Genomic DNA, 23,732 nt, shown 5'->3' with positions numbered 1-23,732 from the left:
CACCACCTTCGTCCAAGGGGCGTGGCGGGTCTCTGAGGTCTTCCAAGTCCAGCCTTCAGATGCAGAGAGCTGAGGTATAGGGTCTCTCTCAGGTTAGCTGGGGCGATGCGGCTGCAGGCTTCTCTCTGGAGCCCGCGGTAGGCCTGGCAGCCAGATAGAGGATGTACAGGCAGCGGGAGACCAAAAGGCTGCAGTGCAGTTATAGCACAGCGTGGAAGAGCTAGAGGAAGAGAAACGGGCACAAAATCTGCCCAAAACCAGTGTGGGCCAGGTTGAAGGGCTGGAGGACCTGGGGGAGGAGCTTTCCTCTTGCTTTTAGGGAGCACCATCACCCAGCAGGACTAAGCCAGTTCCTGACCACCTGGAAATCCCAGAAGGTGCAAAAAGCCAAGGCACAAGCAAGCAACCATCAGGACAGGCTAACTGGCTGGCTGAATGCCCTCCCCTGACCCGATCACATGACTGGAGTGGGAGCTACAGAAGATGCATGGCATGCCTGGAGCTGGGGGGTCTTACAGAGGAGGGACAGAGGCCTGGCTGGTGATTCCTTTACCCCAGGGCATCCTCTCAATGAACTTGAACAGCTAATGGGTGGGAGGGGGAGGGGGACCAGAGAACTCTGGTGTCAGGGAGTAGTAGGGAGAAGAATGCCAGTCCATTGAACCGGGTAGGATGTTAGCACCTCTGGGCTTCTTGGCTCATGTTATCTTTAGATCTGGTCTACACAGGCTTGCTCTCTAGCCATTCAGTACAGATATATAGAGTTCTGTAAGTGAGGCTTGGGGTTCGAACACTCCGCCAACCCCAGAGCACCTGTCTATTTCGTGCCTTTGGTTTCTTGTGGGCACCAGAGCCTGGCCTTCTGCCCGTAGGCTTTCTTTCGACTGAACCTCTCTTCAGGTAGCACAGCCTGGTGGGCATATGCCTTGCCCACTTCTCTGTCTTTTCCTCCGTTCTATGGTAGGGACAATGGGTCCTGCTTCTCTATGTAGCCCCGCCTGGCCTGGACCTTACAACGTAGACCAGGCTGGCTTCAAACTCACATAAATCTGCCTGCCTTCCTAAATGCTGGAATTAAACCAGGGCTGGTTTTAAAGTTTCTTTGAATCCCTAAAACTGAAGGCAAAATTGCAGGAAACGACATAGTATTTCTTCAAATAGCACTATATAATAATACATTACAGGGTGGGGAGCGTAGTTTAGTTGACAGAGTTAACAATCATGCACGAAGCCCTGGGTTTGATCCTCAGTACCACATGCACCGGGCATGGTGATACATGGCTGTAATCCCTGCACTGTGGAGGTGGAGGTAGGGAGAAGATCACTTGAAGTCACCCTAGGCTACTAGCAAGTTTGAGGCTAGCCTGAGATACATGGGACTCTACCTCACAGGGATCTGCCAGCCTCAGCCTCCGGAGAGCTGGGATTAAAGGCCTGTGCCACCACACCTGGCTAGTATTTGTTTTCTGTAGACAGTACCTCCCTATGCAGCTCCAGCTAGCTTTTAACTCTCAAGTCGTCTATCTCAGACTCTGAGGTGTTGGGATTCTAGGCATGTGCTTCTGGGACCAGCTTAATACTCGGGTATTTTTTGTTTTTTCCTCCTCCTCTTCCTCTTTTTCATTCAGGGTTTTTGAAATAGGGTCTCATGTAGCTCAGGCTAGCCTCCATTTGTAGGGGAGGATGGCCACAAATTCCTGATTGTTCTGCCTCTACCTCCCAACTGCTGGGACTGCAAATGTGTGCCTCCATGCTTATCAATACTCAGATACTCAATTTTTAAAATATTAAATAATTTATTCAGCCCTCTTGAACAGCTTGGGGGCACTTGGCCTTCCACTCTGCACAGTAAGGTTCAATTCTTGTTCCTCCCCTTCTCTGGCCCCTTCTTGTCTTCCCCATCACCTGAGGCCTTTATGCAACAGGCTGTTCTGAGTCTGAGTGGTTGGTTCTTCACATGAACAGATCAGCTGAGAGCTGCCCTTTCCAACCCCTTACAGTTCTGCTTTGCGACCACGAGGATGCTGGGGAGAGAAGGGGTGTGAGGCAACAGGTGGAGACTATGGAAGAGATGGTCCTGGAAGCCATAGCAATGGCAATAGGCACTTTTTGTTGTTGTTTATTTTTTTCGAGACAGGGGTCTCTCTGTGTAGCTCTGGATGTCCTGGAACTCACTCTGTAGACCAGGCTGGCCTTGAAGTCACAGATACCACTGCCTCTGCAATGTCCGGAGTGCTGGGGTTAAAGGTGTGCACCACTACACCTGGCTACAATAGCCACTTGAAAAAATTATCAATTTGTGTATTTTATGTATATGAATGCTCTATTTGCATGCATGCCTGCATGACAGAAGAGGGCATCAGACAAAAGAGGGCATCGGATCCCATTACAGATGGTTGTGAGCCACCATGTGGTTACTGGGAATTGGACCTAGCACCTCTGGAAGAGCAGCCACTGCTCTTAGCCACTGAGCCATCTCTCCAGCCCCTGGTCATAGCCACTTAAACATGGTGAGTGAGTAGTCATGGTGCCCAAGCTGCCATGGTGATGGTGGTGCCCAGGTGGTAACCACAAAGGAGGCCCTCGTCCGGACCAGTGAGGATGAGGCGGGCTGGCTGTCACAGTGATTTACTTACTTCTATCACTGCAGATTGAACTCAGAGCCTTGCATACGCTAAGCATATGCTCTACCACTGAGCAACACCCTTAGCCCTGTGAGTGTGTGTGTGACTTTTGTTCATTTATCTGTTTTCTGAGACAGGACTTGACTACAGAGCGCGGGCTGGTCTGGAATTTACCATGTAGACCAAACTGGCCTGGAACTCGAAGAAGTGCTGGGATCAAAGGCTAAAGGCGTATGCCACGCCACCACACCTAGCCTCTTGTTAGTGTTTTGAATGAAGCATGACACAGGGAGATCAGGTGCTGTCACTCACTACAGTCACCATAAACAGCAGGCCGAGGTCTCCTCACCTCAAATACCCTCTTCCTCGTGGAAGCATACGGGTGGTACCCCACTTCTGAGTCAGGTGACCCTCAGCAGTATCCAGATACCCCTTTCTACCTAACACTTACAGTCATCCAGTCAATGGGTCCGAGGAAGAGTGGTTCTCCCCGGAGGGAGTCTTAGCCAGGAAGAGAAGTGGACAGAGGAAGAAGAGTAAGAGAAAAAAGAAAGGAGGAAAGGAAAAGAGCAGGAAGAGGAAGACAGGCAGGGAAAAGGGACAAATGGGGTCAGGCATGGGAAGAAGAGAAGGCAGAGGAGAGAGGGACGGGAGAGAGGAGGGAGGAGAGGACGGGGAGAGTAGGAGGCGATGGAGGACCAGGAGGAAGCAGAGGACAAAGAGGGCCAAAACCTCTGGGGACCACCGCAGAGTGTGTGGAGAAGGGCTGAGAAGTGGTTGTGGCTGATGAGGCCATGACCTTGGGGGATGGGCTGCTCAGAGGGACCCTTTCTGGGGTCAAGGGAGGCTCTTGCTCAATTGTTGAGGCTATTTGAAAGCAAGTGCCCCTTTTAGGGCAGGAGGCCTGGACTCATTATCTGGGTTCTCTGGAATATGGCACTGCAAAGGGAAAGTCTGTGGGAGCCCGTGGCTTGAGACAGGACTTACTAGTGGTTCAGGTGATTACTTGGAGCATTTGGGTAGCTGGACAGAGCTGGTGGCTGGGCTGCACAGTCTTGACCTACTCTGGAGGCAGCCATCTGTCGGAAGGTCCAGAAGTGCCAACCGTCCCAGGGGCTGTACCGCCACCTGCTGAGAGGCCTGGGCTGTCCCAGGTCCTTCGCAGCGGGGCCGTGGGCTCGCTGCAAGTAGGACGGAGGGACGCGGAAGGGGGCGCGCAGGTGAGTGCAGGCTGGCTGTTCCCCTGCGCTCCAGCCCTTCTCACTAGGGAGTTGCGTGCCCGGGTAAACACCAGGCGCGATGTGCGCGGTGTATCCACGGAGAGACAAAGCCAGGGCGGGGCGGGGGCGCCGCCCGCGATGCCAGGGCGGGGGTGCAGGGCGCAGAGCAGCCTCCCCTGGCGCGGGTCGCCCACCGCCTGGGAACCCTGAGCCCAGCCCGCGGACAGGTGGAGCGGGGGCGGGGCGGCGGCCGGGAGGGTCCCGCCCCGGGGGTGGGGCCGGGCGGGCCCGGAGGGGCGGGGCCGCGCTATGCAAATGTCGCCCACGGGCGGCCAATTGCCTGCTCTCCGCGCGCGGCTCCGAGCGTCCCGTCCCGCCAGCGGCCTCGAGACCCGAGCAGCTAGGGAACAAACCGCAGCGGTCCAGGGAGCCCCGAGCGCAGCGCAGAACCAGGCACGCCTCGAGGACCCGTGCAGCCCCGCGCGGTCTCCGGGCCCCAGTCAGGCAGCCAGGCGAGCGCAGCGCCATCCGGCCGAGCCCAGCGCAGGGCTCCGTAGCCTAGCGCTCGCCGCCGCCCGCGCCCCGCACCGGGGAATGCGCCCTCGGCGGGCAGGCCAGGGGGCGCCCGTAGCCCGCCCCGGGGGAGGCGGCCCCGAGCGCCCCTGAGCCTTTCCATGGCCCGGGCTGGGGCCCGGGGCCTCGGCTGCTGAAGTGCACGAAGCCAGTAGAACCAGTGAAGCCGCGGCTGCGGTGCGGATCCCGGCTCAGGCTCAGAGGCAAGAGGGCGCGGACAGGGCCGTGGCCCCGGGGGGCCGCTAGAGCGGACCGACCCGACGCGAACCTCTCCGCTGCTGCGGCGGGCACCACTGCCCGGGCGCCCAGGCCCCGCCGCCGTGGACGAGGTGAGTACAGAGGGAACGCGACCCCCCGACCCCACTGGGACCCGCGGTACTGCAACTCCTTAGAAGTGTACAATGCGCAGGGTCTGGCGAACCGTGGCGCACTGTCCGCGGGCACCAGGCGCCAGGACTAGGATGTGCTTCATACCTGTCCCGGCGTCCAGGAACCCCGCAGCTTCCGGGCGGTGTGACTGAGTGATGTGGCCTGCCGGGTCACCGGTGTGTGAAGAATTAACTTTTTCCACCCCCGCAAGGTTTTGGGTGGGTACCCTCACCCTCGCAGAGTGGGAGTTTGGATCCTTCTGTTTTAGTCTTCTGCTGACGCCTGCAGCAGCACTGTTTCCCAATCGGTGCGCATGCACTGCCTCAATGGCCCTGGTCTGAAGACCAGGTCAGCCTCAAGGGAAGGTCTATATTGGAAAGCCCCCACGTGGAGGGTCACCCGGAACAGCAGGGGGTGAGGCTCTGCCTCCAAGTGGCTTTTCTTCCAGCCCTTTGCGGACCTCCTGGCTCCCAACTGCGTCTTGGTCCAGCTTGGATTTAGGGGTTTCCCTGTGTGTGAGGTGTTGGTAAGTTGGAAGAGCCTGCAGTCAAGCCCCAGTTTGAACCACGGGCCCTAGTGGTGAAGTGGGCAAGGGACAAGGGGGGTCGGGGGGTCGCCTAGAGCAGGTGAGGCAAGGAAAGTGTCAAGATGAAGAGTCCTTTGGAACTGGGACTGGGGGTCCAGCTGGACCACGAAGTCCTTATTCTTGAAATAGGTGCGTTTTGCCACCAGTCCATTAACATCTGGGAAGAGGACAAACTGAAACCTCCCTCATGTCCACCCTGGAGCTGGGCCAGGTGGAAGGACTCCTGGTCCCCTGAATTCGCTCTGTTTTTCCAGTGTCCGCTACCCTAGTTAAAGATATGGGAAAACTGTACCCAGGGGTGGGATGGAGCAGGGCCTTCTCCGGCTGCCCAGGGGGTGTGCCTAGATAGACCCGGTGGACTGTCTTGTCTGGGTAAGGCAAGGATGCAGGCATATCCACCCCCACTGTTCCCCCTTAGTTCCAAAAGAGCCAGGCCCGGAAGTAGGAAGGTGGGGGTTGGAGAGAGGGCCAGAAGCCCAGCCACAGCCCCCGCTACTCTGCATACCTTGGGGGGGTGGGGATAGAGCCTGGCCCAGGTGACCTTGACTGGGAAACCCTGGCCACAAAAGGGGGTTTCAGGCCCAGCAGGTCTGCTTCCTGGTCCATGAGGTGTTGGGGGAGGGGGAAGCTGAGGATCCAGGAAGGAGTCTTGGGGTGTGGGGGGGAATAGCTGAGGAGCTGGTGGGGTGCTGTTAGTAATTTCCTCCCTGTGTTCCCCCACAGTCCTGTTCTTGCCTCCCGATCCGATCGAGGCAGTTCTCAGCTAGAGGAGCCAACCTCCCTTTGCTAAGACAGGCTCCCCCCGACACACACATACACACACACACACACACACACTATGAGCTTGGGAGGTCTGGATCAGGCTGGACAATTTGACCACCTGGCCCCCTGTCCCGCCCCCAGGTGCCTCTGGACCCCTTCCTCTGTCCGCCCCTTCCCTGCACCCCTTGCCAGCCCCAGCTCCTCGTTTCTTTGTTCAGGCGTCTCTCCTCCGTCCCTCCCTCTCTCCTCCCTCTCTCCTCCTCCCGCCTGCTGCCTCCCTCCGTTCCCTCCCGCCAGCTTTCTTCTCCTCCTTTTGGATTTTCCTCCTGGTGGGCTCCCAGGTGGCGGTGGCTGTTCCTCCCCTGCCCACCTACCTGAGCTTATTCTGACTTGGGGGTTTTGAGGGGGCCAGGACTAAATGGACGGTATCCAGGGGCTGGCTGAAGGAAAGGGACTGTAGGAGCCCCCTCCCCCTCCCCTCCCCGTTCTTCTTCATCCTTCTCTCTCCTCTGTCCCCACCCCTAGGCTGCCAAAGAGGGACCCTGGATGTGGTCTTGAGGCCCCAGCAGACTTCATCACCCCCCATTTACCTCTTTCAAGGGCCAGAAAATTATGGGAGGTCCCTGTAGGAGCCTCATGGAAAGGTCCCCTACTTTCCTGGACACCTTGAGTGAGTCCAACATTAGCTTTAGTGACCCTGACCTTGTCACTGTGGAAAATGGACACTGGAAAAATGAGGTCACGGGGGGGGGTTGTTGACATGAACCCCCTGATCAAAGCTTTCGGAGACTCAGACAGCATCTTGCCCTCCTAGCTTCCTTGAGCCCCACCCCACTAGCAGGTCAAGTTCTTGAGCAAACTCATGCTTGTAAAGACGTGCGTGGGCATGCAGGTGTGGATGTGTATATGTGCAGGACGGTTCATGGGGGCCTCCCAACGCACCCTTAGGGTGATGGAGGCTGCACAGCCCTCATCCCCCTGCCTCCCTGCCGGAGCCTGCCTTGGATTCTGTCAGCACTAGCTTTGTGCCCCCAGCAGACTGGGGGAGGGGGCTGGGACTGAGTCTCCCCTCCCCCAGACAGCCAGTCTCCCTGGGAGAGAGCATCTGGGATGGGGAGATCTTGGAGGAATGAGAGGTGTGCCAGGCACTCAGAGAGCACCTCTGGAGGAGTCAGCTGAAGCTGCACTTCCTGTCTGAGGAACCTTCAAGTGGAGAAGCCGGCGGCGGGAGAAGCGGCTTCAGGGACGGGGGCTGGGTCTGAGGAGGGCACTGGAGTCTAGAAGTCCATGGTGGAGACTGGGCCTGGTCTCTGCCCTGCACAGCCCTGGCTGGGGGGAGCCACAGGCCACAGCACCCCAGCCCCATCCCAACACACACATACCCTGGTGTCCTGAAAATAGGCCTGTCATATTGCCTCCCAAGGGAAAGGGGATAAACGGGGCAGCTCTGGGGGATGAGGCTGTTATTCTTCATGCCCCCACCCCCAGTGCTTGGGGGGGGGAGTTGGCAAGGATTTGTATCGGGAGGGAGCAATATGTTTCAACAACTGGTGCTGAGCTGCGTTTACCCAACAGCCAGCCTGCCTGGGGAGACAATATTTGAAAAACAGAGTATTAAAATTTGGACCTGCCAGGGATGTGGGTGACTTTGAAGGGAGCGATGTAGCTGGTGCACAGCTTATCACTGGTCCACTGGCCATTCTAGTACCCTTTCTGATCCCTGAGCTGGTACTTTTTTCATGGAGGAAGTCCTTCTGCCTGTCTAACCTGGGTGCTTCCTGCTTCCTCCTTTTTAGTAAATGTGAGTCTTGTTATTCTCTGACTTTTATTTTTTGTCTGGTGTCATCTCCCCTGCTTTAGGCTGACAGTGTGTCTCATTCTTTTTTTTTTTTTTTTTTTTTTTTTTTTGGTTTTTCGAGACAGGGTTTCTCTGTGTAGCTTTGCGCCTTTCCTGGGACTCACTTGGTAGCCCAGGTTGGCCTCGAACTCACAGAGATCTGCCTGGCTCTGCCTCCCGAGTGCTGGGATTAAAGGCGTGCGCCACCACCGCCTGGCATGTGTCTCATTCTTGCTCCCCATTCTCCCATGATTCCTTTCCACTATTATTCGGTCCAGATTTTCCTGCCCTAGGAGGACAGCATTGGCTCAAGCAGACCTAGAGATGGAAGAGAGGGCCACTCTGAGGGTTGTGGGCACAGTGTGGAAACCTGCTGTGAGCCACAGAGGGCTCCCATTATCTGCATGTGCTCCAGCATGAAACTGAGGGGACAGGGAGGCTAAGGCCACTCCGTCAGTTCTGGTGCTCCCAGGTGGCCCGCTACAGCCTGGACTCCAGGCTCGTTGGTGACATGTCCCTAGACAAAAGAAGGCAGAAGAAAGTGTGAGGTGTCTCCTGAGTTGAAGGTTGTGAGCGTGGAAACTCTCACTCCTTGTTGAGGAGAGAAACTGAGGTACTTTGGTCAGAGGTTGAACAAGGGAAGGTAGGCAGGGTGCTGCTCTCTTATAATCCCAGCACTCAGGAGATGAAGGCCGGAGGGAGTAAGTTCCCTGTCTCAAAAAGAAAAAGGAAAAAGAAAAGAAAAAGGAACTGGGGAAATGGCTCATACATTCTTCTAATCTTGATCTCTTCCCAGGTGTCCAGAGAACTGGAGCCTGCTTCCTGGGCCCTAGGCCCCTCCACGATGCTCGTCACTGGTCTCATCCTGTGGGCTTCCCTGCTGACTGGGGCCTGGCCAGCTACCCCCATCCAGGACCAGCTTCCAGCCACACCTCGGGTCCGACTGTCTTTCAAAGGTCAGAGACTTGTTTGCTCCTCCCTCACACCATCCTTTCTCACAGCACTTGCTTCACTACTGAGGAAAGAATAGAGGTCAGGGCACAAGACAAACGGTATAGTCACGTGGGACTGGAAAGCTGGAGAGAGAAAGCAGGACCTGTTGGGAAAGGCTGGGATCCAGAGCATGGAGGCAGACGGTAGTTACTGGATTCTTTGAGCTCTGGCTGATAAGTGGGGAGATATGCTGAAGTCTAGCCTGTCTGCCCCCAGGCACTCCTAGGGTTGAGGGTCAGACAGTGAGGTAGACTGGAGCCTCAGCCAGCTGTGGGGCAGGAACAGTTCTGCCAGGAGTGTGAGTACCTGAGTAAGTGTTCCTGTGAACTTGAGGCTGTGGGCGTTCCGGGGTCCCTGAGGGAAGGGACTGTTGGCTGTGTTGTGTGGGGAGGATTGTGGGAAAATGGAGCACTTGGTGAGCTTAGGGAAGGCATCTACTGTTGTGAAAGGCATTAGCACCCCGGCTCCCCAGTGAATACTCCGGGAAATCACTAGAAGATTTTAATGGCGGGCTGGGGTCTGCAGTCTGTACCTACTTCATCACCTTTCACCCGCCCACCTGGCAGATGACACACAGTGACAATCCAGGATATGTGATTTGTTTGCTAGACTGCTAGACACTTCCTCAAGGGACAGTGTGTGTGTGTGTTTGTGTGTGTGTGTGTGTGTGTAGAATGCACCACATAGGTGAAGAACAGAGACTGTGTTGGGTTGGGGGACCTAGGGTTACTGCTGAGTTCTGCCTTGGCCATCCTCTGGCTGGAAGCAGCGCTGGCCAGCCTCCTGCCCTGGGTGGGGCCAGTTCAACCCAGGCTGGCCAGATTTCCCAGCAGCCATATTGGGTGAAAGGCTGAACTGACCTTTCCTTCCTCAGGCTTGGCTGAAACCCAGCCTCTAGCTCATCACCCCATATGGCCCCCTGGCAGGGCCCCTGGCTTCATCCTATCCACACCTGGAGGAGGGATGAGGGAGTGGGCAATGAGCTGGTTAACTTTCCTAGTCCTGATGGGCAGACAAGAGTTAATCGGTTCTGGTTCCTAAAGGGCCTCCTTTCCCAGGCTTGGGAAGGTGAGATATTTACTCGCCTGATACTTCCCTGGTGGAATTCCTCAAAGCAGATTAATAAATCTTGAAGGGGCCGGTTCCCCCCTCACCTCCCTGCCTGGGGCAATTGGAGTGTCTCCTCCCCCAGCAAGAGGAGGGAGGGGCCTTAAACTCCACCACACCTCAGGACCCATTAGGTATTGTTACACACCCCCACCCCCCCACCCCCCGGTTTTTTTGGAGACAGGGTTTCTCTGTGTAGTTTTGGTGCCTGTCCTGGAACTTACTCTGTAGCCCAGGCTGGCCTCGAACTCACAGAGACCCTCCTGGCTCTGTCTCCAGAGCGCTGGGATTAAAGGCGTGCGCCACCACTGCCTGGCAAGGTATCATTTTTATTAACACTCATGCCAGAAAGCAAGAAGCTTGCAGAAGACTGCCTCCTGTGTGCTCCTTTTAAACCTTGTCGAACCTCGGGCAAAGGGGCAAAGGCTTGTTCCTGTTTTCCAGGGAGAGAAACTGAGGCTCAGGCAGGGGCAGGGCCAAGGTCAGGCAGGAGGCAGAGACAAGGCCAGAAATAGAACCCTGGTGTCCTGGGCTTGCTGGCGCCCACATCGAGTTGGGTCGATTCCCTCTCAATTAGCTCTGAAGCCGACACCCACAGTGACTAAAAGCCCGGCTTCCTGGCAGCCAGCCTACGGTGTTGTTTGCTGTGCCTGTGCGGGCCTGGGGTAGGGTGGGAGGATGCTTGGGGCCACCCCAACTTGGGACTTTGTACCTTTGCCCAGGCAGGTTCTTCAGCCAAAATGACCTCCCTGTTCTCACCTGACCTTATGTCCTCGTATTGTGCTTGGATGGGAGCTCAGTTTAGCGGGTACTTGAGCACCTACTGTGTGCTCTGCAGTAAACAAGCTGAAATGCACATAAAGAGACCAGCTGAAGAACACTTATTAGGTGGCCCCACTGAGGAACCCAGGCCCTGTGTGATCTCCCTCCTGCTCGATGCTCAGGTCTGCAAGACGTGTGAGGGGAGTGGAGACTGACTGGGGTCTCACAGCTAGCTCAGGACTGGAAAGAACTGTTGGAGGGGTCTTCCCTTCCGATGTGCACATAAGGGGTTCATAGAGAGTGGCTCTCAGAAGCCCTGCTGGTAACGTGGGCCCATTAGTCTGTTTCTCCTTCCTCTTTGGAGGGATACAACAGCTGGGAGCCAAGTTTGGGAGAAAATGCCTGTCTTAATGTGCTTTGGGTGTTATAGCAGAACTTGCCACTTCCACTGGGTCCAGGCAGAGGTGCTGGTGTGAAGGGCCACACTGCCCAGAGAAGATAAAAGAACAAAGGCAGGAATTGGACCAGCTTCCAGCTTGCAGCCCACCCATCCGCCCAGGCACCCCAGGTCTAGAGCCAGGAGGGCATGAGAGCGAAGGGGCCGAGTTCATTTGGACTGAGAGGTTTCCGTGGTCCATCTCCTGGGCTTCCATTAGCCGCCCAGAGAATGCCAGGCACAAACAAGGAGCTGAGTAGGACCACCTTCCAGGGGCACCAGATGTGTCTTTTCTTTCTGCTTCTGGTTGCTTGCTGGGGATCCTGGACAGTAAGCCCTCCCCCGTCCTCCTGATGGGGCCTGGAGTCCCCTTTGCCCAGAATCACAAGCCAAGTTTGGGTGGAAAAGCTTCCTTCCCCTACCCTGGGCCACCCTAACCCTGGACACCGCCTCCCTAACAGCAGCAGGGAGGTGCCAGGCCCTGCCAGGTCCTTTGTTCTGTGTGGGGAATGTTTACTTTTCCCTAGGAAGCCAACCTCCCACCCCAACATGCCACTGCTGTCTGGGCTGGCTTTGGCCAGGATTTGGGCCTGAGAAATGTTTGGTGGGAGAGAGGGATCTCGTGGTGACATGAGGCAGCTGGGTACTAGGGAAACTGAGGTGGAGGGATAGAGAGAGGCAGCAAATGGTCCCTGTGCGAGAGAGATCAGGAGAGAGGCAGATCATGGGAAGGAAAGTGGACGTCTCTGCTGAGGTGAGAGCTGGGGCAGCTCTGACTCCAGGCGCACCTGGCTTCTCCGTGAGGAAGAATGCTCTGGGCCGATCCCTGCCTGCCACCTGTCAGTGCCCACTCACATCATCTGCATGTGGCATAAGTGGACCAGGTTGCTGTATCTTGTTGGAAATGGAGGAAAGGAGTATTCACAAGTCATTGACTTCAATTCACCCTTGCGGGTGTAAGGGCTTGAAGCAAGCCTTGACAGAGCCGTGGCCCAGGCTTAACTGAGGGGTAAGGGTGGGGCTGGAGAGCTGGAGTATCACTCCGGCCCCTAGGGGTTCCCTGAGTCCCCAAACTCTATGAGGAACTTCTTTTTTTTTTTTTTTTTTTTTGGTTTTTCAAGACAGGGTTTCTCTGTGTAGCTTTGCGCCTTTCCTGGAACTCACTTGGTAGTCCAGGCTGGCCTCGAACTCACAGAGATCCGCCTGGCTCTGCCTCCCGAGTGCTGGGATTAAAGGCGTGCGCCACCACCGCCCGGCCTATGAGGAACTTCTAATTGCTGAGAAGTAAGAAGGAGGAAGAGGTACAGGAGCTAAGGCCAGTGGCCGCACCAGGAAGCTCGGCTGGGGTCAGGTGGCTTTGACAGCTTCAGTGGGTTTGGAGCTCTTAAACTAGGGAGGGGCAGGCATTCCAGGATGAGCCAGGATGACAGTTGGCTTTGGAGGAAATGGAGGCCGGCTCCCTGTGATTGCAGGAGGCCCAACTTGAGGCACTCAGGTCAGGAGCCTCGGCTTTTAACCCAGACTCATCCCAAGCTTTGGATAGGGTGCACTGGCTGGGCCTTCCGAAGCCCAGGCCTTGTCTCAGGCTCTGGCATGTAGCCCACCCCGCCCTGCTGGCTCCAGCCTCCCTTGGCACTGAGTGGGGAGCTGGTGCATGCTCCAGGAGTAAATCATGTTCCCTGGCAGCCCTCACGGCTTCGTAATCGTAAAGAATTTAAAGAGAAACTGCCAAGATACAGATCTCACCCGGGGCCCCTAAAGGCATCTTTTACCCTGTGGCTTGGGAGGTAGCGAACCCCAAAGAAGGTTCTTGGCTGCCTGCACACCTGTGTGTGCATGCACCTCCCTTCTCCTTCTCCAGAAGTGATAGTTTGGAAGGTGGCGTCAGGGCCCTGACTTCCTGGCCTCTGACTGCTAGGGGCCCCCAGTGCCTCCTTCAGTTAGAGGATCATGTGGGTGTCATCAACCTCCAGTTCTACCCTTGGTGGCTGTGTGGATTCTATGAAAATGCTTAGGCTCACTGAGTCCTGGTTCCCCTTTTGGGAATAAGGGTAACCCGCTGAAAAGAGCGTCCACTGTAGGCCTGGCAGGCTTGGAATTTGAGATCCTCCTGTCTCAGCCTCTGGGGTGGCTGGGATTATCGGCCTGTACTGCCAGGCCCATCCTGGAAGGAGTGTCCTGGGGGCTGCCTCGCTTATACCATCACCAATAGGCCCTATACAGAGAACTTGCCTCTGTTCCCACTGCCTTCTGGAAAATGGGGCCAGGGATAGTTCTGACTTCATTGTGGTGTTGGGAGGATTAATTATGTGGATACTGTCACTGTCCTCAGCAGAGAAGGAAATCTTAGTGACCAGGGTGGCTGACAGGCTAGGTTGATGGGGGAATGCCGCAAGGTCTCCTCACAAATCCCTTCCAGAATTCTGCCCTCTGGTTAGGGAGCTGGGGCTTGGGAAGGACTGCTGGGGGAGAGGGGTCAAGAGGGAGAGAATTCCTACCTTGGGCGGGTAAAGGCAGGCAGGTTTCATGGGTGAGGCAGGCTCTCAAACAGGAAAGAAGAGTACGGCGAGGAAAGAGGAGGGGCAGAGGTAGGGTTCGAACCACCCAGCACCCTGTGGCCTTTAGCTCTGTTTCCTTGTGGCAGAGTCCTAAATATAGGTGGTGGGAGAATTTCACTGGTAGAAATACATTGGTGGGAAGCAGGTATCCTGAAGCACCTGCCTCCCACCGAAATCGTCTCCCAGAGCCTGCCTTGAGCACCTGGGCATCTGCAGTGACCCCCTCTACGGATGCTGTTCTGACTTCTGCAGCTTGTCTTAGGGTGGCCTGCCTCAGGCTGCTGCTCACTGGGGCAAAGAGGAGGTTTGTTGGCCTGGCCCAGAGCTATCTTGGGAATCTGAGCCCTGCCTCAAGGGAGCCCATGGAGAAGCAGAGAGGATTCCTGCTGCATTTTTCTTAGAAATAGCAAGAGGGCCTTTGCCAGAGCCTTGCATGCCAGAAGGCTACATACAGCCTGAATCCAAAGCCCCGCTCACGTGGGTGCCTGAGCTTGGCAGGCCTGCGGCTCCCACCCAGGCTGCTCAAGCCCCAGGGAGAGGGCTTTCTGGGCTCCAGACCCTGACCTGTGATCTTGACCTAGCAAAGAACAGAGCCTGGCCAGTGGCTGCTGGTCTGGGAGTGGGCTCAGCTAGGCCCAGTGGGAACTCACTGCTCGCAAGCCCCGGCTGTCTAGGGCTGGCTCTACACGGCAGGGACAGACACAAAGCATCCACCCTTTCCAGGGACCAGGAATGCTGGGAGTCTGGAGACGCAGCTCCAGCAGCTCCTTCTTCCCCCACCTTCCCCTTCCCCTAAAGGCCGGCCGTGTCTTGACTTCCTCCTCAGACCTGATCTTTCCTCTGAAGTCTCCATAGCTAGCCAAGAGCCCTATTTCTCCCCGCTGGGGACCTGGTGCTGGTGCCCTCTTTTTCCTCTGTGGGCCAAGGCCTAGGGATCCATAGACAACAGGCAGAGTATCTGTCAGAATCTGGGGGATTCGTGGGCTTCTGCAGCATCAGAGACGAGGTGGGTGGCACTCCAGGGGGCCACAACAGAGCTGCTGTGATTTTAACCCTTTCCTGACACGGCACCACTGCAACCTCCCAAACTGACTCCGAGCATCTCTGTCTCAGTTTCCCCATAAGAATGTGAAGGTGTGGAGGCTAGGACGGGGGGCATCCTGTAACGGTGGTGGGAAGAAGGGCCTGCTACGGATCCGAGGAGGACAGCAGAGATGATGATGGCTGGGCCTAGGGCAGGGGGAGGGTCTTGACACCCACAAGCCTGTCTCCCCATCCTGGCCTGTCTGTCTGGGTGATTTATAGCAGTAAATGAGCCATGGAGAGTTTGTTGTCTTTTGCAGTCATGGGGTGGAGGAGGAGGTTGTGGTGGAGGAAGGAGTGAGGGGTTTCCGGCCAGGTCTGGAATGTGGGAGGAGGGGTGAGTCCCTGGGCCTTTGGAACTGGAGACCTCTGAAGATTGGTTCACTCTTTCTACCTGAGAAATGGATCAGCGTTTCCCCAGACTGGCCCCTTTTGCTACTCCTTCCTTTCACATTTCTGGAAGCACATTCTTGGAAGCTGTGATTGCCTGGCCTTAGTTACCCTACACTGGCCACCTTCTCCCACCCCCTACACAGGAGAGTCTCTGAATTATGCTGCGTCCTTAAGCCGAGGCAGGGCTCTGGCTTCTGCGTACCTGGCCAATGCCCACGTGTGTTTTCATGGCAGCTGTGCATGGTAAGGGTACCGTAGGACCCCCTGGCCTCTGTCCAACAGCCTAGACCTAAAATCCTCGGACAGCATGGGGCCGTGGCATAGGCAGGGGTGAGGAAAGGCATCTAGTCTGGAGAGCCCTCCTCACGTGACTGGACATCCTCAGTACAAGGTGTGGCCCCTCTGTTTCTGGGCTTGTGTGTGCCTGAGTGGAGTGTGGCGACCTTGCTGCTCCTTCCCTTGGCTCTTCCTGGCTTCGGGATGAGCTGGCTCCTAGTCCCTTGTCTGCCCTCTCCTGGGCGGAGCAGGTGGGCAGTGGGGCAGAACGGCCGTGGGAAGAGCATGCCTGGGCTGCTGGCCCCAGCCCCCAGCCCCTGAAATGGGAAGGAAGAGTGGAGGAGCTTCAGTCCATCTGGGTGGCTCTTACTGGAGCTTGGTGTTTACCGAACAGCCGGGATGTTTACAGTAGCCCCTAAGAAGCGGCCCCCGGTTCTAGAGGGTTTCCCATCTGGAGGGTCCCACCAGGGGCTCTTGCTACCTTTCTACCTCCCTGTTCCTCTGGGACAGAAGAACGAAGGATTTAGGGACCTGCAGCCGGAGTGCTTACTCCTCTGCCCTCTCCCCTGGAGTAGGTTTCCTGGAAGTGGCAACTGTAGGTGAAATACGGTAACTGGGTTCCCAGTTCAGACATTTAAATTAAATTCAATCAGAGTGGTTATTGAATATAAACACACGGAGTCATTTACATGTTAATTATGTTGAACGGACTATGAGGCCATAATTAGTTGCTAATTGGGTGAGAGCGACTGTAATTGGTTTTGTTGGCACCGACCTGGCTCACCTGCCTGGTGGGGGGGCGGTGCCTGTGAATCCTGGGAAGTCTTCTGACTCTTAGAATGCCTGGTCAGGAAGGGGATGGGGACAGAGAGTGGTCTAGGATGTCTACTCCCCACGGAGGTGCAGCTTCTCACCAAGGCCAAACCTTCATTCTGACTTCTAGGAAAAAGGGCATCAGCAGTGACAGCCTCCCTTGCCCAGCCCCAAGTAGAACTCGAGTTTGACTGTATTTATTACATACTATTATATATTAGTGCCCAAGGGAGGTAGCATCGGCAGGTACCACTGCTGTTGATGGGTCCAGAGTTGACCTGGTCCGTGGCTGAAGTCTTGGCTTTGGGTATGAGTGGAGTAAGTATGCTGAACTAGGGGATAGAACACACTAAGGCTTCTGGGATGCCCTGCCCCCAACCCAGCCTGGCTGGGGCTCCCAGGGTTGAAGAGCTGTGGCCAGGGGCTGAGGCCTTCCGGCTGGCCGCTCATTAAAAGAGGATTAGGCTGGGAGCCAGGGGGCCAGGCCAGCCCCCAGGCCTTCCTCTGGGGCCCCTCATAGCTTTGGGAGTGGAAGATGCTAAGGGTGACCCTTCCCTAGAGCCCATGGGAATGCTGAGTGGGGATTTCCTGGGCTCCGCCACTTACGTAACTGTCACCGCTTTATATATATGTAATGTAGATACATACATGCTTACACACCTATCTATCTATCTATCTATCTATCTATCTATCTATCTATCATCTATCTATCTTCTTGTCTACCTCAGTTTCCCTCCTCGGGTCATGAGGCCTGTCTTCCTGGTGGATGATGCACTAACAAAGATCTAGACTGGCAGCCCAATCCCATTTCTCTTCAGCTCAGGGATTAGGGTTGCCACTAGCCCACAGGAGGTCAGAGGTCAGAGCTGGGCTACAGGGACCTGTCTATCATTCTCTCATCCCCAGCCCTTTTGGGGGAGGTCACGCTGTCAGTCAGAGCCGAGTGCTTTGTGGGGCTGTAACCAAGGGGGCGGGCACCCCACCTCTGCTCCAAGACTCTTCTTTCTGCAGCAGCCCCTGCCTGGCTGGTGCAGGTCTGGTGTCCTAGAGACACACAGCAGGGTGTGAGGCCCGCCCACTTGGGGTCTCTGGTGAGGGCTGTGGACACGCCTACTGGCTTCTTTAAAGTAAGGCATCAACCATTGCTTCCCAGGGACGAGGAAGCAGAGACCCCAGGATCAAGCCCGAAGGCACTAAGAGTGTTCCTGCCTCTGGACCTGGGCCAGGCCATTCTGGGCCAGGACAGTGTCTTAACAGCCACAGGGAGAGGTCTGGAAGCTGGGAACGGCTGCGGAAATGAGGTGTCTGATGCCAGAAAAGGCTCTTCCTTCCCATGACGGGAAAATCCTTCCCGGATGCCACCCCGCCCAACCTGTGCCCAGCTTGGGTGAGAGCAGGGGGGGTGGGGCTCTTCCCAGGAAACAGCACCCAGGCCACCACCCTACCCTGACAAGCTCAAAACTTATATCACATACTGACATACTGAGCAGAGGTCAAGACTGGTGTGAAGACATGGCCAGGCTGGGTCTGCATCAGTACCACATGCGCTGATGGCACTCGGGCCCCTGGAACCTTTTGGCCCAAGTCCCATTAAGACTCCTGGACCTGCAGGATCTGCAGGTGTCAACTAAGGGTACCTGCCTGAGCTTCCTTCTGACTCTGAACCAGGCTTCTTAGGGAGAAGATCAAAGTCCCAGAGCGTTTGCCCTGTGGGACACAGGTTAGGATAGGTCAGGAAGCTAATTCTACTTCATAATCTTGAGCACCACTGTCTTCCTGTCTGCTGCTTGGGATGTGGGACATTGTGGGGCTTCTTATTTGCATTTTCTCCTGACATCTAGCATGAGTAGCATTAGCACTTGAGCTGTGAGTTAGCAAGGCTAGACCCCCCTACACATGATTCTCTCTAGAGCCTGTGGGCTGAATTGAGATTTAGCCGTGTTTCTGGATGGGGCTAGGGAAACGTGCTGGTGATACAGAGGTTGGGTCTGAGTCAACAGGAAGCCCCTTCCGTCCCTGTGACCCTCTTTGCCGTCTCCCCAGCACTAGGAAGTGGGGTAGTAGGGATGTGAGTGGGAGGTGGATGTCCTTCAGGTAATGGTGACATCTGGAAGGAAGCCTGCTTCCTCAGGAAAAGATCTGGGAACCTCAGCCCATTCATTCTCTGGTCCCCCTCGAGACAAATGCCCTTCAGGGATGTGTTGGGGAGGCCAGAGGAATAACAGCTCTCAGGATCCATCTGGGCCACCTTGAATATCAGATTTAGGAGGCCCATGAAATGTTCTAGACTGTAAAATGAAGCTCAGAGAGCCAAGGATATTTCAACAGGGGGAGGGTCAATAAGGCCCATCATGGAAATGGAGCCGTAGCCAAGGATCTCTGACCTTCCGTCCCTCTTCTCCAGCCTGCATTGCCTCCCAGGGGCTCTCCACCTCCTCACCATTTCCACAGTGACTAAAGCGTCATGTCCTGTGACACCAGAGTGTCCTATAATACCAGAGCTATTGACGCCATGTCCTGAGGCCATTGAGAGGAGTCCCTAGGGTCCTGAATCATTTGTCTTGATGATGGAGGACGAGTCACCTTCCGGCTCTCCATCCTGGCAGGCAGTCTCTATCCCCGGGACTGGTTTCCATGGGCTCCCAAACCTTCAGACATCAATCTTCATGCAGTTTGCTGGTCACTTTCCTTTCCTATACCCTGATGTCCTCACCTATAAGCTGGATGTAAGCACAGAGCTCCAAGGAGAGTAGATGCCTGACTGAGAGGCACCCTCCACCTAGGGACAGACTGAGGGAGATACAGAGGCAGTGTATATTGGGTCAAAGAGAGCCTTCTGTCTCCTTTCTAGAACTTTCTTTCCTCACCTGCCCAGTGATGTCTGTTGTCTTTCTCACAGGGAGGCGAGGCCCTAAGAGCAGATTGCTGGTTTGGACTTGGATCTTGGCCTCTGGCAAGCATGGCACAGCATAGGACAGGGTCTAGATTATGAGGCCAAGAGTGAGTAAGGATGTGTAAGCACAAGGCTTTGGGATTATGGCTGCTTGAGTGCCTGGGGGCCAGCTCTCTGAATCTCCCCCTGCTGACCTAGGTGCGACATTAGAAGGTGTCCCTCCTCTCTTCCATTGCCCCTGAAGTGACCCCCAGTGTAGCAAGATGAATAAGGGCACAGCCAAGGCCATGCCCCCAGCCAGGGTATAAATAACCTCTGGCAGACTGTCCCAGCCTGGGGGGGCTCCACTGGCAGGCCCCACTTCCTCTCTGGCCACTTCCCAGCCCTGGGGGTGGGGGAGTGTTTACTTTCCTGTTGTCACTATGACTGGGTGGCCAAGGAGGAGACTCCAAGTGACCCAGCAACAGGTGCAGGACAGGTGCCCAGGCTGCCCTGCCCAGGACTTCAGAGGCGCCGCCGGACAGGCGGGCGAGGCCATAGCCAGGCAGGGATCGGCCCTTTGATCTTTCGGCATCCCTGCGTCCCTGTGTCCCAGTGGCTGGCCAAGGTCATCACCTATATTCCCTTGTTGGTACATAATCAGGTCTGAGCAGGGCAAGGCTTCTCTTTGCCCTGCGGTTCTAAACAGTAAGGCCCTGAACCAGACACGGGCTCTCGGGCGACCATCAGATGGCCTGCCTCCACAGCCCAGCCCAGCCCCTTATGTGCCCTGACCAGCTTGCTGGTCTCAGACAGAGTCCCTCTAGCTTACCCTAGGGTCTCCACACACCAGTTGGAGTCAGAGCCAGGCCAATCAGGGACAGCCACCTGCTGGTGCCTCCTTCAGGCTGTGTCCCGGGCTTCAGACCTCAGCTGTTCTCTCTCCAGGTGCCTCGTCCGGGTCTCCCCCTCAATTGCCCCACCTGTGAAGTTGGGTGCCAGCTGTGGAATCAGGGAGTGGGTATATATGCTCTAGTAGCACCTCATCTGTTGCGGGACACATTTACATACCTGCTACATGTGTGTGCCACACATGTGTCCTGTGTGTTGCCACCTAAGCTCCCCCCTTGCTAGGGAATATTCATGACCCTCAATCATCATTTTCTCTCTCCTGAGCTAAAAATAGCTGGGGTTGGGCAGGGGACAGGCCTGCCCAGTGGACCTTTCAGCTCCCCCACAGACAGGTTCACAAGCTTCCAGGAGTCCTGTGCATGTCATTGGCCTGTCGTTGGCTGAGCTTCCTACCGCTCATCCCAGGAAAAGCTTTACCTTAGTGTCCTGAGGATGGGAGCCGAGGCTGCTGCACACAGGCAGATGGGAAACAGAAGGCCCCGCTGTACCTGCCCGCCCTCAGCCCCTGGCATGGGGCTCCTATGCGTAGCATTGCTGGGGGAGCCTCCTTTCCCACGGTGACACCTCCTGGCTAGTTTCGCGTAGGCCGGGAGTCCCACCCTTAGCAGCCTTATGGGGTCCACGGACTGAAGTTCTGTAGGCTGTTACGGCTCCTTCGGGCCTTTTTGGTGTCTGGCTGGCCTGTTTCAGGTCGGGTGGGGACCTTGTGGTGTAGCAGCTGTGTCTTCTGCCTGGTGGTCCGCTCGGGTGAGGCCAGGGTATCCAGACTCTGACACCCTACAGCGTCTGTAGCGTGTCCTTCCCCACCACCGCTTCCACCTGCTCATTAACCCTTTCGGGCCCCTGTGGGAAGTTGGCCCCACCCCGAGTAGAAACATCTACCCCCACCTGAGCAGACTCTGATGCCACCACACACCCTGGCTTGCACCCATGGCCCTTTCATGGGCATTAGCTTGGGCTGCCTGTGAGTCAAGGGTTTAGCCTTGGGTGTGGCCCCTTCTCCGGCCTGCCCACATGTCCTGCTTTCTCCTCCATGGCTGTCAGCACCTGGAGAGGGAGATAAGGAGGCCTTGGGAGAGGAAGGGCAGGTTTAGGGCGGCTGTGGCCTCAGTGCCTCTCTGTCAGAGGGAGTAGGTCTCTCGAAGGCCCTAACTGGTGTTCCTGCCCTTCATCCACAGAACTCAAGGCCACAGGTACCGCCCACTTCTTCAACTTTCTGCTCAACACTACAGACTACAGGATCCTGCTCAAGGACGAGGACCATGACCGCATGTACGTGGGCAGCAAGGACTACGTGCTGTCCCTGGACCTGCATGACATCAACCGAGAGCCCCTCATTGTAAGGGCTGGCCTGGAAGAGGGGCAGGCAGGGTGAAGGGCATGGAGCCCAGGGTCAGGGTCTGGCCAGCAGGCTGCATCCTCTAACCTCCATCTTTGGCAGATCCATTGGGCAGCCTCCCCACAGCGCATTGAGGAGTGCATACTGTCCGGCAAGGACAGCAACGTGAGTGCAATGAGGGTTCCCCCCCCCCCCCAGGGTGAGGCAGCGACCTCGGAGAGGGGTAGAACCAGGCAGATACCGGGTGTCCACACAGCTTTCTATCTGGCCGCAGGGGGAGTGTGGGAACTTCGTCAGGCTCATCCAGCCCTGGAACCGAACACATCTGTATGTGTGCGGGACCGGTGCTTACAACCCCATGTGCACCTATGTGAACCGTGGCCGTCGCGCACAGGTAAGCCCCTTCCTGCCTCTGTGCTGTCCCCTCCGGTGGCTTCATTCCAAGGTCCTGATGGGAGGATGGACTTGAGCCCCATCCTTACCACTTCCAAGCCCTGTGACCTGGGGTGAGTAAGTTGTCCGTTCTCCGAGCCTCAGTCTCCTCACCTGGCAGTGGGGCTCACAGATCCCTTCTGACAGGTTGGAAGAGGCAGTGAGTTAGCGCTCTCCAGCTAACACTGTGTCTGGCGCACAGTAAGCATCTGCCCCACGCGGGGCAATAATTCCCCTTGGCTGTGTCTGTGGATCTTCACCCAGCCGCCAAGTCAGAGAGCCTGGTGGGGTCTTGGGTCTCCGGAGGCTGGAAGCCTGGGTCAGCTTCCAGCGTGTGGCCTGGGGGAGAACTGCCCTCCTGCCCTTGCTCCCGGGGCCGGGGGAGCTGACCCTTTCCCAGCTGTGCTGTTCTACCCTGCCTGCTTCTGCCCTTTTCCATTTCCATGTGGGCACGTATGTGAGTCGATGCAACCTTGTAGGGCTTGTAGGAGAGTGACTGGACATAAGGGACACATGCGTGTGCAGGCGTGTGCCAAGCCTGTGTGTATGTGTGTGTACACGTGCATATACGTTCTCTGGGGGCCCATGTGTTCATGTGTGATCCTGGCCTGTGTGGTATGAGAGGCTGGCAGCCCAAGCCCGCTCCCCCAGCCCCTGCCACCCCCAGCTCTAACGTCTCTCTCATTCCTCATCTTCTCAGGCCCCGCCATGGACCCAGACGCCGGTGGTCAGAGGCCGAGGCAGCAGGGCCACAGATGGTGCCGACCGCCCGACGCCCACAGCCCCACGCCAGGTGGGCCTCATCCTTCTAGTCTTTTGCCAAGCCAAATGACCTCTGCGCTCAGTTTACCCTGGGCCTGGCCCCAAGGCCAGCCTCCCCAGCGTCTCCCCTCTCCCTCATGCCCCTACCCCATTCCCGTCCCTTCCCCTGCAGTGCCCTCAGGTTCTGAAAGCAGTTCCAGTGGACACTTGTCAGCCTCAGTGGGACCCCTGCAGGCAAGGAATCCTGACGCCACCAGGTGGGGAAGAGAGGACAGTCATGCCTCAGTCCTGAGAACACGTGTGAAGACACACATGAGCACGTGCCGGCACATGCTTGGTCCACCTCTTATTATTCATAGTGGGTCTGGCACGTGACTCCTCTGTGTCTGTTCCCATGCCTCCTGTGGGTCATGTAGTAAATACAAGTGTCCTGCACAGTCACATATGGGGGCTCTCCTTTGAGGTAGAGTCTGTCCGTTAGTCAAGACTCGGGGGCTGGGCTGGGTAAGGCAAGTTGGGGCTGGGCAGGGGCGGGCAGGGGGGCAGAGGCTGCCGGTGAATGACAGCATGTGAGTGTGTATGAGGTTACATGTTTGTGCATGACTGGGTGTGTGTGTGTGTGTGTGTGTGTGTGTGTGGCTTCCTGGTGGGGAGTGCTGAAAGTCTAAGGCTATCTAGAGTCTGTGTGTGTACATTTAGGATGAGCAGTGGGTTATATGTGCTGTGTTGTCTGCCGATCTGTGTGCAGCCCCTGTGTGTACAGGAAGTTACGTGTGCAGAGTGTAAGTGAAAGCAGCCCCGTGTGCACCTTCCCATCGCCATCCTGCTGCCTGCCGCCACTTCCTCTGTGCGTCTCTCCTCTTCCCTCTCCTTCCCTTCCCACCCCACCAGGCCTGTGAGCTCACCCTGGTCCCAGAGACGTCACAGGCCTCCCTCCTAGCATCTCCTGGGGTGAAGTGGGTGGTGTGGGGATAGATGGCTGTTAGTTGTGTGAATTCCACAGTCTCATCTGTGTCCCCCCCC

At 56.4% G+C, this 23,732-nt stretch overlaps 1 protein-coding gene across 2 annotated transcripts in view; it reads left to right on the top strand.

Moving 5' to 3' along the window:
- The first annotated feature begins 4,575 nt into the window (after positions 1-4,575).
- Sema3f (semaphorin 3F) overlaps positions 4,576-23,732 on the top strand; it is a 28,010-nt gene continuing 8,853 nt past the window's right edge. Inside the window, exons 1-6 of one of the 2 annotated variants that reach the window (XM_059268595.1) lie at positions 4,576-4,746; positions 8,768-8,927; positions 21,355-21,515; positions 21,618-21,680; positions 21,790-21,909; positions 22,648-22,740. In XM_059268595.1, coding sequence (XP_059124578.1) covers positions 8,816-8,927; positions 21,355-21,515; positions 21,618-21,680; positions 21,790-21,909; positions 22,648-22,740 — 549 coding nt within the window. In that variant the 5' untranslated portion in view covers positions 4,576-4,746; positions 8,768-8,815. The remainder of the gene's footprint in view (positions 4,747-8,767; positions 8,928-21,354; positions 21,516-21,617; positions 21,681-21,789; positions 21,910-22,647; positions 22,741-23,732) is intronic. The other variant, XM_059268596.1, reaches the window with a different exon arrangement.

Source organism: Peromyscus eremicus, chromosome 7 (genome assembly GCF_949786415.1).
Source record: "Peromyscus eremicus chromosome 7, PerEre_H2_v1, whole genome shotgun sequence".
Lineage (NCBI taxonomy): Eukaryota > Metazoa > Chordata > Mammalia > Rodentia > Cricetidae > Peromyscus > Peromyscus eremicus.
This window is presented reverse-complemented; position numbering and strand designations above follow the sequence as displayed.